Source organism: Numenius arquata, chromosome 4 (genome assembly GCF_964106895.1).
Source record: "Numenius arquata chromosome 4, bNumArq3.hap1.1, whole genome shotgun sequence".
Taxonomy (NCBI): Eukaryota; Metazoa; Chordata; class Aves; order Charadriiformes; family Scolopacidae; genus Numenius; species Numenius arquata.
The window spans coordinates 5,752,700-5,767,053 of record NC_133579.1 but is presented as its reverse complement, the minus strand read 5'-3'; the positions used below and the strand labels follow the sequence as shown (position 1 = coordinate 5,767,053).

Genomic DNA, 14,354 nt, shown 5'->3' with positions numbered 1-14,354 from the left:
TAAAGGTATCTAGTCTTTTGATGAGGTATATAGTTCAGTGCTTTTTTGATTCTTTGCGCCTCTGAATCTGAAGGTCAAATTGGAGTTGGTAAAAAGCCTGTCCAGGGTTTATAGCCGTTCTTCTGAAAAATGTTAGATAAAAGAAAGAGTGCTGCTTTTTTTTTTTTCCTCAATAAAAAAAAATAAAATCCCAAGCTTTTAAGTGCTCCTTGAAGTATTTGTCTTGCTCACCTCCTGCCTTTTCTGCAGTACCTGTTTAGGGATTGTTTGAAGAAATACAAACCCAAGGTTTTGCTTAACGCAATTTGTTTATATTCATATCTTTTAATATTTTTTTCCCATTAAACAGAACGAGATGGACAGGAATAAAAAACCTATTACTGTTACCAGACTCCAGCCAGAGCTATATACAGAAGTACAGCCCTATAACACCGGTGTAGAACCTCCCAAAAAGGATGCCTTTACTTCTACAGAAGATGAAGAGCTGCTAAATAAGAGATGGGTGGAGGAAGACAGATATCATAGATTAGATGACGACGTTGAATTAAGAAGTCGACTATTAAATAAAAGACTTGATGAAGATTTGGATGTTCCCAGTCGAAGGCATCGTGGATTTCCTAGCCAATCTGTAATTCCCATTAGGAAGCATCACAGACTTGATGAGGATCGTGATTTTGGTAGAAGATACTACAGAATGGACTATGATCCTGAGATAAGTGAAGAAATGGACCCTAGATTTAGATGTGAAAGCGCTTATGACAGAAAAACTCCTCGGGTTTTTTATGCTGAAAGGTATTCCTAATTCCATTTTCTCCTTTATTTCTGTAGTCCTTGTTGACAGCCACAGTTTGCTCTCATGGAAAATTAGATGGGTTTCACATGGGAAAGTACGAATTTTGTACTTACTTTAAAAAGGAACTTAGCAATTATTTTTAGAAAAAAATATTTAAAAATTGGACCAGTACCTGAGACTGTACATTGTACATCAGAGAGCAGTTTATTATGGCAAATCAAGGATACTAGAGAAATTTCCCCAGAAAAAGAAGCCCACAATTTGTTTTTTTATGAAGAGTATTTTACCAGAAAACATTAGTATTTGAGAGCAAACCCCTGCGCTGAGAACCCAAGATTCCATGTATTTTCTTAGTCTGTAATAGCTTTAGCAAGTCAGGTTTTCAATTCAGATTCCAAAATTGGCTTGAGCTTCAATTTTTGGTGCATGCCATTATGTAAATGTAAAAATATATTTTTTAAAAAATCCTCTTTTTTACCGCATGTCTTGCTAAATGGCAAACTTCAAACATATGCATGGTTGAACAAAGTCCTGATGGTGTTAATAGATGCTAATCTCAGTCATAACTACACAATTTGAATAAACATTTAAGAAAACCCAACCCAAACCAAAGAGGGTGTTTTAGATATAGCATTTGGGAGGAAAACTGCTATTGTGTGCTGTTCATTATAAGATATTCTTTACAGTGTTAAGTGATAAGACCAGTTTGGTTACTTTGACAGAAATTGTTAATTTTTCTGTTCTAGCTCACTCATTTAAAAGAAAAATATCAAACAATCATAACCTTCCCAATCACTCCCGGTTTGGCCGTCTGGCCACCTTCAGTTATTCCATTGCAAGAACCAGTTGCTTTCAAAAACGGATGGGTTGTGGTGTGAAATAGTACCAAATTTGAAACAGTTGTGGTTTATACAGCTAAATTCAAATGAAATAAAGCAGTAAAGTTTCTTGTAAATAAAATTTACAAAGGTGTTTGAAAGAGCGTTCATTTGTTCACTTTACAGATCTTGGGAACGTGAGTGTTGTAGATGCTTTCTCTTTTTTCTCTTCTTTTTTTTTTTTTTCCTGCCTTTGTATTAAGCCTGGTGCCAGAATTATTTTACTGCAGTTGCTTCAGTGAAGAGAACACCGCTGTCTTTTTCCCTTGTTAGGCAAAATAACCTCTTCTCTATTCTAGAATTAACACTTCTAGAAAAAACAGAAGGCAAATTGTACCACTCTCGACAGGGTTAGATATGACAATCATCTTTCATTGTTAATTGCCAGTGGACTGTTAAATGATCTTTTGAGTCATTGTTTACAGGGATAATTTTCTGGATAGTACTGCAGATTAATAACTGGGAAAAACAAACCCTAAAATGCTCTTTGACTGCAGAAGTGGTTTCTAATGGAATGAAGTCATGCCGCTTTTCCAGTTTCAAATGCCAACACAGTTAAAACAACTTCTCTATAAAAATAGCTTCTGGTATTCTTTCTCAGGCTTTTTTTCTTTCTTTTTTTTTTTTTTTTTTTTTTTAAATCATAAAGGAATTAAGTAACTATGGAGAAAATGAAATGTCTGGGAGCATTTGGGAGATGCAGACTAAATAAATGGGTTATTTCAGAGTGTCAGATTGTGTGTTCAGATGTGCTTCTAAAGGCATGTATTTATTCATACAATGTTTCTGGAAAAGACTAGTAAATGGAAACAGCGGTTTAATAGATGGCAGGAACAAGATTGCCTGTTTTCTGCTGAATGAGATTCAGAGAAGGGTATGTAAAATACAAAAAGTGTTCCATCCTGTAGTGTAATATTGGTAGAAATGAGCAAAGGAGGCTTTAGGGTAGGGTGGTCTTGTCCTACAGCTTTTCGGAAAGAAAAATATTAGAAGCTTGACTTGGCGTCTAACAAAGATAGCCAAAATGTCCGTATTTTTGAGACTAACAGCAATGTTAATCCTCTGTGTTAATTAACACCCAGAGAGATAACGTTCCGTTTTTACTAAGTAGCTGTTTGCCTCTGTCTAACAATCGTACACAGTCTAATATTTAAATAAAAATAAAACCATTTGATAAAGTTTGAGGGTTTACTTTGTTTCTCGAAGAATATATACAGAATTAGATATGTAAAATATCAGCAACAACGGTGTTTGAACCAACAGTAGACAGTATCACCTTGAATAGAAATATACTATTTTTTAATTATTCCAGAAAACCCTGATGATGGTTATATAAATGGCTGTGACCAGTATATCACTGGGCAATTCATTGCTTATTTGGAGAGGCCTCTGAAACAGTTTTAGTTCCAGTTTTCTTTTAAAAGCAAGTCCAGAAGATACTCTTGTCTTTGTTGTTGGCAAACCTGGTGCATCTTCTTAAAAGAAGTTGCTGGACCGTCACCTGAATTGCCTGAACTTAAATCTGTACATAAAATTAAGGTTTGGGGGTTTTGGTGTGTATTTTCGACTTTGATGAATTTTTATTGAAAATTACTTTTTTTTTTTTAATTTGCTTTATAATCTCCTAGGTTTTTTTTTCCTTCACACGGAGTTCCACTTAACCTTTTATGAACTGTATTCAGTCGCTCTTCTAGAAGAAACACATCTTTTAGTTACCGACAGCTCAGCTTCTGAAGAGTTAGCGGTTTTTTTTCTACGTTTCAGGCAAAGTCAGCTTTTCCAGAAGACATTTGATTCATGACAGCAACTAAATTCCTAAGGAGGGATGTTGGGATGTTTTTATTTGCTGTACTGAAGTTTTTTATGTTTTTAAACGGACTTTATTAGTTTGGAGAGGCAGATATTTGTAATGGGACTTTTAAAGAAAGGTTTGTGTTTTGACGGAGGCGCAAGGACTGTGGCATATTTCAGCAAACAGGAATGGTGACAAGAAAGTGAGAGGAAGTGCAAAATGTTTTGGTTCTTCATGAGTGGAACGCTATGATTCTATGATATTCCAGCAAACAGGAATGGTGACAGGAAAGTGAGAGGAAGCGCAAAAAATGTTTTGGTTCTTGATGAGTGGAACGCTTTAGTCTGGCTCCGGCAGCTGGGTTTGTCCTTTAAACAGGCTGCAGCAGCTTCTCGATTGAATTGGGCCAACATGTCCAGGCCTGCCATGCTAAACTTCCTGCTTTTTACAAAAAATTTACCTCTTGAACCCCAAGGTTGGTTTCTTTGCTTCCTCCTTTCATCACCCCATGCACTGGCCTTTCTATTTCCTGACTGCGTTTCAGTCTTACGTGACCAGCCTTCCGAGAAGAAGATGGATCATTATCAAAAAGATGATCTTGATCATGAAAGAGGATCGGGTTATGCCAAGAGGATGGATGTTGTTCTTTCATGTTGTTCTTGTGGGTCTTTAAGATGTCAAATCGATGTTTAATAATCTGCTTGCATCCTTTTGCCTTTGATTATTGGCTTTTATTTAAATTAAAGAGATGAGCAGAGCTGTGGATCTTTTTACAGAAAAGAATGAGATACGGGTGGGTTTTTTTTCTATGATTACCTAGTTTGGGTTTTTTTGTTGTTTGCTGAATAGTTAGTCCACGGCTTTGTCCAGAGGAAAATATATAGAATCTGGAAATATATATCTCTGGAAAATATATAGAATCATAGAATGGTTTGGGTTGGAAGGGACCTTAAAGATCACCGAGTTCCAACCCCCTGCCATGGGCAGGGACACCTCCCACTAGAGCAGGTTGCTCAAAGCCCCATATAACTTCGTTAGCATCTATTGGGTACTTTATTCTTCATTGAATATCTGTATTTTATCAAGATAACTTGAAGTCCTTGTTAAAGAGTGGTTAATTTGCAAGGCAAGAAAAGCCTGTAGATTCAACTACCACAGGTCTTTTCAGGAAAAGCTCCCTTGTGTCCATACAGTTTTTGGCATCTTTGGAATTATTTGAAGTTTCAATTATAGTTCTTCATATGTAGGTGATTCAAATTTTAGCTCCTGAATTTTTGTATACGTGTCTCGTATCTTGATCAAAAGTCACCTCTCTCTTTTAAGTGGTGTCAGCTGCATAGTGAAGGGTAGGTTGTCATTAAAGAAGCATTTAATATCGGAATTAACTGTTTCACTAGACTTGTCCAGTCTGTCATAGACTTTGTTGGCTCCTGGGTAGTAAGTGCAGCAAGATCAGTCTGAACCCTGAATGCTCTTCAGCTCTCAAAACCCTTAACTCGTTAAAGGTTGGATGAAAGCAGGCTTGGGAATTCACACTCCAGAGCGAGCGCTGTCTTGACAATGCTGGCAAAGCAAATTATTTCTAGAAATTTTGGGTGGTATTGGTATTTGGTGGTATTTGGCACTGGTCCTGCCGTCCAGTGTGCAATCAGGCCAAGGATCCATTTGCACGGAACTGCTGGACCTTCCGTTTGAGTTTGGATGGTTTTAGGCAAGCACAGCTGAATGTTTTCTATTTCTTTAAGGCCCTATCTGGATGGAATAGTAAGAGATCTACCTGCAGATTACGAAGATGAATTAAAGGAGAGAACGCGTCTGCAGCAGATCTCCAGAACTGGAAATTCTAGGTATGGTACACAGTGTATTTTTTTTCTGATAATTGCACTGCAAAATCACGATGAAAGGAAACTGTTTATTTAAAATCCCTAGTATGTTGTCTGAAATGGCTGATAGTTTTTCCCACAGCTGGGATGTAGTAGAACAAGAAAAATGTGTTTCCTTTGAGAACAGCTTTTGAAGCTTGTTTGCCAGTTTTCTTTTTGAAACAGCAGATCACCCATTCTCCAACGTGAAGACTGTTAATAATTAGAATAATGCGGAATCCTTTTTTTTTATAGTAGTTTTAAAATTCCTTTTATTTTTTGCCCCCCTTTTCTCTTGGTTTTGCAAGTCCTGAAGTGATGTAAGGGGATGAGGCAGGAGCAGAACACTTGTAAAGCCCTTACCTGAACTCTTCACTGGCACCACTCAGTCTGTCAGTGCTGTTGAAGTGCTCCAATGAGTCTGTGTTTCTGATGCCTTCAGAAACCGCAGGCAAACGAGAACTGTGAGAAACGCCTTTTTTTACCAGGCGGTTTCTTCTTGTGCTTGTGATATTTGTTTGGATTTTAGGAGAGCTGTTTTTCTTAAATGCATCACATAGCCATGTAAGTGCATCTATCGTGTTTCACACAGACTGCAAGTACACTCTCGAGTCTGATCTTTCCATTTTCTTTTTTTCTTTGCCAGAAATCAGGTACAAATTGGTTCTTTGGCTCATGAACAGGCCAAGTCTGCAGCCGAAATGCCGTATGCGACAGGTCTTGTTCTTGGTACGTGTAAAAACCTAACTAATGACGCTGAGTTAGCCTTTCTTTGCATATTTTATTTTCCTTTGGGAATAATTAAAAACTAGAAAAAATAGCTTTTTCTTTGTGGTAGTTGTCCCCAAGACTGGTAAATAAATATTGTTTACAGAGGAAAAAATAAAAAATAAATACATGTTCCTTTTCCCCCTTAACGTAACAGGGCTTTCTAATTAATTTTGGAGAGCCCAAGTTTCTTCTTAGATTCCATTAACAGTTTAAGGCCCGGATACATTCTTAAGGTTTTTGACGAAATGAAGTATAGGAGAAATATTAACCTCTGTATTGTTAAAGGCATGGTATTGAATTTTAATTGCAGAAATATGGGAAATGGTACTTTTCACAACCTTGTGCAAGAACAAACGATTCTAACCATTTCTATTCCGATCATCTCTGCTTAAATGTAGCTGTCAAATTTAGCAGGGAACATTATTATTGAGCATAGTAGAGAGAAATACTGTTGAAAAAAGCTTTGCTAGCTCAATTCAGAAAATTGTATGGCAAGAATAAAAGAACTGTAGTAGTTCTAAAGATCAGAGCCTTTGAAGACAAGCTAGGGTTGAACTGTGGAAAAATTGACTAACAGTTGTCAGAATAATTTCTATTTATTTTTACATTTGAACTTACCTGATCTTCAGTGTGATACGTGGCAGGGCAATTTTTTGGAACTGTTTAAAGGTAACATTAAAACAGTGGTCTTGGAACGCTCAGTCTCTCTGATCTGTTCAGTCATGTCTTCCAGTAACTTGAATACGCAAAGTTGTGAATTTGTATTCCTAGTGGTCCTGGTTCAGAGAATATTGTTAACTATTTTGTACAAAGATTTAGTAAATTAAAACCTGAAACTTGTAAAAATGAGAAGTGATTCCAGAATCCCCAAAAATCACAAACCATGAGGTTATCTTGCAACATTTTGGTCAGTTTACAGTCCCATCACAATAATTGAATAAAAAAATTCAGTCAGTCATGCATCATGGGTGGGTTTCTGTGGGTTGGTTGGTTTGTGTTTTTTGGGACGGGTGGGTGGGAGGTTTTTTCTTTGTTTATTTGGTTGTTTTTTTGTTTTAGTTTCTTTGCAGCTTCCTTCACTTTATTGTTCAGGTCTCCTTCACTGAAGATTCATAGTGACTTTGTGAATGGAAATATGTTAGGAGTTCTTGTGTGTGATAGTCATACTACGTTGAACGTGATGATGATGGTTTGGTTTGGTTTTAAAGTAATAAAAGACTCCATGTTTATTGTGGAGGAACTACCACAAGTGAAAGTTTTTTGGGTTCTATAAAATCCACATGAGGTGTTATCGCTGTTTCCTTTTACATATACATATCTGCCAATACTTTTATTATTCTTAATAGTCATGGGAACCAATCTAAAAGTGGAGCAATTTGCTCTCTTTCCTGTGGGTTTTATTCTCTTCAGTTTTAACTTTTATTTTGATCCAGAGCAATGTCTCGTAATTTTGGAATGCCATAGTGTATCTTCCTCAGTTGAGCATTAGGGAAAAAAAAGTATAAAATTTAAGTCACTTTTTTTAGTTGCTGTTGTATTGCGTAGCTTTGAAATTTGTGGCTTCCTGACTACACAAAACCAGGCAAACTTAGAAAATAGTAATGAAAATTTTAGTAGTTTTGATCATCATACACCAAACAAACTGTGTATTAAAACTAGATAGGCTTTTTTTTTTTTTTCTCAGTAAAGATCCAGTGTTTTTATGCACATTCCCAGATCGTGTACTCTGCTGTGTTTCATGTTTTAAATTGACTGAAATGCAATGTTTTTGCCTAGCACCTTTTATGTATTTTGTGGAGTATTTACACAAATGTGTGGACATTTCCATTAGGCGGTCAGGACCGAGAACTTCTCCAAAGGAAAAAAGAGAAATACAGGCAAGAACTGATAGAACAGATGGCTGAGCAACAGCGCAATAAGAGACGGTAATGGAAAGTTACTATATTTTTAAAAGATAATGGCTGAAACTTAAAGGAATTCTTTTAATTCAATGTAGTAAGAATAATTTTCATAACTAAGGAATTCCAGCTAACTAGGTAATATTGCATACAATTCAACTCGTTGGCATGAGAGCTTTAGTTTTTAATAAACAAAATCACCAGGTTTCAGTGGAACAAAGGAAAAAACGGATTTTTTTTTTTTTCATTTTTAAAACCTTTTTTTTAGTTTCCTAAGGGTAAAGAAGCTCTAACTAAAGTTGTCTCTTTTGCTGGTAGAGGATTATGTAATTACTTTGCAAAGTTGAAAATGTATCTTGTTTTGTCCTCCAATTTAGGAAAGTAACCTTTTACTTTCAACGCACTTGACCATCTGGCTTGTGCAGGAAGTAAAACATAAATTTCTTGCTTACCTGTTGGTGGCTGACTGCTGAATGATAGTATGGGTGCAGAAAAACACACACTGATATTAGTGAAGGGATAAGGAATTAAAAGTAACTATTGTCAGTTCGACTGTGATGAAAAATTTTACGTGCTGAACTAGCCTAAGCCCTGAAATTACAATGTAGCTCTTATTGCTGTACTTTTGATTCATTCATTTCAATATGTTTGTTATAAACTTCTTGCTGTAACGTGAATAAAGATCAGTTTTTAAGGAATTACCTGAAAGGCTGTAGTTAAAAGCAATGTGGTGGTTTGTCCTTGTATGGTAGTTGAGTTTTTATTAGGCAGAATAGATGATCACCAGATACTTCTTGAGAGTTCTGTTTATTTACAAATAATATACAGTATCCTTCTTTCTTGACTCTAGAAGAAATCAAGTGGAATCATGTCTTCTGTTACCCTGTATGTTCAGAGTTATTTTAACTACAGAGTTGTGATGTTTGTGCTTTGAAAGAATGAGTATAGTTGTTACTGCTTTCTGATTTGATAATTTATTTTTCTTTTTTACAACAAAAACAGGGAGAAAGAACTTGAGCTCTCAGTTGCTGCTTCTGGAGCTCAAGACCCAGAAAAGAAGGTAAAGAACTTGATTTTTCTTTCACCTATATAGACTTTTCCTTTTAATTACATGTACACTGTGGTTGCTCAGTCACAAAACTCTATAGGGCTTTTATAGATTGATAAATGTTGTGGGTTTTTTTCTAATAGGTCATTAGCATAGAATAAAATTAAGCCAAGGATGATAAGGTTGTAACACAGGCTTTCAGCTTAAGAGGAAAATATTTTCATGGAAGTTATCGAACGTTTTCCTTTGCTGTGACCAAGTGGAAATTTTGTACAAGCAGTGGGTGTCATGGAAAAAATACTTTCCATGGTAGCCAGTACACGCACACGTTGCTACCTTTGGGAATGGAAAGTATGCTCTAGAATGTTTTTGCTCTTTTTCACTTAAAAAAAGTAATCCGGTTGTTTTGCAGTCGAGTTGATCTCATTGGAGCAATTTGTAATTTCAAATTTGTGGTTCTTTTTTAAACTATCAAATGTAGTATTTTTCTAGGATTTTATAAAAAGCAAGATGCTTAATATTGTGTTGCCTGTAAGACTTAATACAGAGTTACTGCTGTCTCCACTTCCTTAGTGAGGTGATTATTGTACTAAGAATTTTAATTAGCATATATGAGAGAGCAGATTGTCAGCGCTAGTAACACTAGTACCAGACCGATTGTCACAGAACCAATATGATTTGCACATGTGTTTGTGAAGCGCCCAAAGCCGTTGCATCTTGGGTGCAGTCAAGATCAGCTGCTAGGGACGTAGGGTAGGAATAAACTGGTTATTAATTTAACCGGTTACCAGTTTAAATTATCATCGGTGCCATTTCTGGAGAGCTCAGCAGAGGTGGAAGGAGCTCCAGAAAATGAAGATGAATGAGTAGCTGTTAAGATGCTGTCCATCAGCATGTGAGGCAGGAGACTGAGAATGTATGTAGATAAGCAACGAAGCTGAATTAAAATTCTTACTCCTAAATGGGGAGGGAGGACACCGACCAGTGGCCTGGCTGCGTGTTCCTGCCCTCTCTGCTTTAAGTATCTCTCCTGCTTGTTCAATCCCTTTTGCAAACCGATTCAGCTTGGTTAACTGGCAAAAACCTGTGTCTTTTTTGCTAATTTCATTGGCTTAGAGAGGTCAGTTGGCTAATCAGGGATTCGGATGGTGAAAGGGAGAGGGATGGAGCGTACAGCTGGGAGCCAGGCAGGAAAAGAGGAAAAAACTGAGCAGAGGATGCCGGCTCTTTCGGCACAGCGGGCTGTAAGGTCAGTGTAAACAGTTTTGTTTCATCAAAGCTGACAAGGCAGGGGCACGCTGTGCTGTAGCACTCTATAGACCCTACGCATCTCAGCCGGAGACTGAGAAGTGCCTGTTGTAGGAATAAAATTATATCCAGAGCAAGTCCAGGGCTTGTATAATGTTTTAAAACCATTAATTTAGCTGAAAGCCTTCAATTAAGTAGGATTGCTACATTCATTAAGCTGCAGTCACTGTTAGCTTTAAATTGCCTCTCGGGGAGAGATTCTAATTAGGTAGATTTCTTGATTAATTACAGGTTGGTTAAATAGCAATGCCTGATGAAGAATCTATAAATGTAGACTGTTGTATATAGTGCTTGTTTGAAAGAAAACAGTCCCCAGGATGAAGTGAGTACCGTAGTCACATCTGAAATGAGCTGCAGAGCTGAAATCTGGGGCACTTTGGGAACAGTTCACATCAAACTTGTTAGTGAGAAAGGCTGTTTCCAGTGTTCTCCTGCTCAAGACACTGGATTTGAAAAGACAAGTTTAAAAAACAAAGAAGTCTGTAGACTGCTTTATAATTTTCAATTGCTGTGGGTCATATCTATTATCTAATTTTGTATTCGCATCTAGAAATCTGAAGTTAAACTTTATAAACAAGTATTCGCGTCTAGTAGGTTTTGAGAATCTTAATGCTTGTAGTTCATGGTTGGTGAGTACTAACTGCCTTGTATGTACTGTCTTGCAGCTAAGTGATGAGGAGGTAAAGATTTAATATTTTGCTGAAATACTTCTCTATTGTAGGGTATATGGTTTGCTGTTAGAGAATTAATATTTAGCTGTTTGCTGGTATTACTTTCTCTGTATGCATGTTAATCGAAGCACTACAATGTTAGGATGAGTAAATTTGGAAAGAAAATCTGTTTTACTTACATAATGTATGATTTTTTTTCTGGTCTTCTATTATATTGACTCGTTTAAGCGAACGTTAAAATATCGATGCATAGCAGCTGGTACAAGGGCTTTCTGGGTGTGATAGGATAGTTCTGAAACTAACCGACTTGCATGCCTTTGCCTTACCTGCATGTTGCCTTTGACCTTTTTCTGAGGCTGCCAGTTGTCAATAAACATTTGATGCTTTAAAAAAAAAACCAAAACCAAAACCCCTTCACAATTTTGTACTTGTTATGGTTGCAAAAGCTAATAAAATCAAAGGAATCAAAAAAATGAAATAACAGTATTGCAAGGAAATGTTTATTGGAAAAAGTCTCAGTGTGCGTTTGTTTTTATTTTTACTGATTATGAGCTATTTTAGTTTTTGGGGTGAGGGGGTGTATTTTAGAAACTTTTCCTATGCATAATATGATAATACCGTCAGTGTAAGAAACCGGTGGTTGTAGATACACAGTTGTCTGTAATACAGGTTAAATACTTTTTTAAAATCCTGGGTAATAACTAGAGCCATATACTTCCTGAAACCATGGCCATAGAGGCTGGATTTTGCAAATCTTATAAACACGCTGGATTTCCTTGTAGTATTAGATTTCCAGGAATTCCTTGCGAGAAAAAAAAAATGCAATTACTAGAAATTTGAACAGCTAGTTGGGGCCCAGTGAAGTGTTTAACGCAGCCTAAATGGACATTCAGAAGGTTTCCTGGTAATAACAAAGTAACTGCTTTTTTTTTTTTCTCTCTCTCTTTCTGTATTATTTCCTCTTTCAGCCAAATAGGTTGAAGCAGTTTGGCTTGACAGCCAGAGCTTCTGAAGAGAATGTACCTCCTGAAAGGCCTAGGGTGGCTTTCCAAACTCCAGTGCCCGTCCCTTCAGCCTCTCCAGTGAACGAAGACTTTCACAGGGGCCTGGCCAGCACCCTTGGTGAAATAGCAGCCCCCAGGTGCTTTGCCATCATCTTCATTTTGCATGTTAAATAAGCTCGGTGCTGAGCATCTTATTAAGACTTAGTGGGTGCTTGTGTAGAATCATAGAATCACCTGGGTTGGAAGGGACCTTTCAGATCATCGAGTCCAACCATTAACCTAACACTGACAAAAACCATCACTAAACCATGTCGCTAAGCACTATGTCTGCCTGTCTTTTTAATACCCCCAAGGATGGTGCCTCAAGCACTTCCCTGGGCAGCCCATTCCAATGCTTAATAACCCTTTCAGTGTAAAAATTTTTCCTAATATCCAATCTGAACCTCCCCTGGCGCAACTTGAGGCCGTTTCCTCTTGTCCCATCGCCTGTGACTTGGGAGAAGAGACCGACCCCCCCTGGCTACACCCTCCTTTCAGGGAGTTGTGGAGAGCGAGAAGGTCTCCCCTCAGCCTCCTTTTCTCCAGGCTGAACACCCTCAGCTCCCTCAGCCGCTCCTCACAAGGCTTGTTCTCCAGACCCCTCACCAGCTCCGTTGCCCTTCTCTGGACCTGCTCCAGCCCCTCAATGTCTTTTTTGTGATAAGGGGCCCAAAACTGGACACAGCACTCGAGGTGGGGCCTCACCAGTGTCCAGTGTAAATGGACAATCACTTCCGTAGTCCTGCTGGCCACACTGTTCCTGATACAGGCCAGGATGCTGTTGGCCTTCTTGGCCACCTGGGCACACTGCTGGCTCATGTTCAGGTGGTTGTCCACCAACACTCCCAGGTCCTTTTCTGCCAGGCAGCTTTCCAGCCACTCTTCCCCAAGCCTGTAGCGCTGCATAAGGTTGTTGTGGCCCAAGTGCAGGACCCAGCACTTGGCCTTATTGAACCTCATTCCATTGGCCTCTTCCCATCAATCCATCCCGTCCAGATCCTGCTGTAGAGCCTTCCTACCCTCAAGCAGGTGGACACTCACAGTATAGGATAAGAGTCATGCTATGGAAATGATATCCATGATGTCCGTGGGTGTAATATTGAACCATGTTGCAAGTGTGCTTGGGGCACATGCCCAGCAGTATCCATATTTGTTAGAAGGCTGGTGTGGCATGAGTTTGGCCCCTGTTAATTAAGCCATCTCCCAGGGGTGAGCTCAGGAATGCAGTGTTGGCTGCCACTAGACACCGTGGTTGAGACTAAATTGTTTTGGGAGAAAGAAGGAGCTTTAGGCACATGGCTGAAGCTGGGCTGTGCCACTTGCCCTTTGACCAGAGACTAATCCTTGGCTTGTTGTATTTACTGTTACTGATGTAACCAGTAAGTATCATTAACTGAACCAGTTAAAGAAGGCATGCTTATTTATTTTTTTTTTTCTTTAGATCTCTGGATTAGTGTGGGTTCATGTACTACTCCCTAAGGGAAGGTTAATTTCCTAGTGAGGCTTATTGTGTCTTGTTCCTGCACGGCACTAATGAGAGGTCTTGGGCTGAGCTAAATCTAGAGTTTTCCTGTAGTGAATTCCCTCTTTTTCTTGTTTTCTTTCTTTTTTTTTCTTTCTTCTTTTCAGTTGTACAACAAAACAAAAAATTGTGTTCCTTTTTTCTTTAAGGCTTGCACCGATGCCGCCGCCTCCACCACCAGTTTTGACAGACAACTATAGAACACCTTATGATGACGCATATTACTTTTACGGGGCTAGGAATCCTTTGGATCCCAATCTCGCATATTGTAAGTTGATGATTTTAGTCAGATTGGCTGTTAGAGTGGTTCGGGTAACTGCTTTTAATCTAGTTAAATCATGAATAACGTAGAACTCCTCACCTGGAGTACTGTGTGCAGGTCTGGAGCCCTCAATATAATAAGGACATGGACCTGATGGAGCGGGTCCAGAGGAGGGCCACCAAAATGATCAGGGGGTTGGAGCACCTCTGCTACGAGGACAGACTGAGGGAGCTGGGGTTGTTCAGCCTGGAGAAGAGGAGGCTCCGGGGAGACCTAATAGCGGCCTTCCAGTGCCTGAGGGGGGCCTACAGGAAGGCTGGGGAGAGTCTGTTTACAAAGGCCTGCAGTGACAGGACGAGGGGCAATGGTTTTAAGTTGGAGAAGGGGAGATTTAGATTGGATATTAGGAAAAAGTTCTTTACCATGAGGGTGGTGGAGCACTGGAACGGGTTGCCCAGGGAGGTGGTTGAGGCCCCTTCCCTTGAGATATTCAAGGTGAAGCTCGA

General features: G+C 38.7%; 1 protein-coding gene across 1 annotated transcript in view; it reads left to right on the top strand.

Moving 5' to 3' along the window:
• CSPP1 (centrosome and spindle pole associated protein 1) overlaps positions 1–14,354 on the top strand; it is a 71,451-nt gene that overhangs the window by 23,209 nt on the left and 33,888 nt on the right. The window contains exons 8-15 of the mRNA XM_074146194.1: positions 350–792; positions 5,209–5,310; positions 5,972–6,054; positions 7,928–8,021; positions 8,997–9,054; positions 11,016–11,030; positions 11,990–12,162; positions 13,736–13,854. Of these exons, the coding sequence (XP_074002295.1) occupies positions 350–792; positions 5,209–5,310; positions 5,972–6,054; positions 7,928–8,021; positions 8,997–9,054; positions 11,016–11,030; positions 11,990–12,162; positions 13,736–13,854 (1,087 nt within the window). The remainder of the gene's footprint in view (positions 1–349; positions 793–5,208; positions 5,311–5,971; positions 6,055–7,927; positions 8,022–8,996; positions 9,055–11,015; positions 11,031–11,989; positions 12,163–13,735; positions 13,855–14,354) is intronic.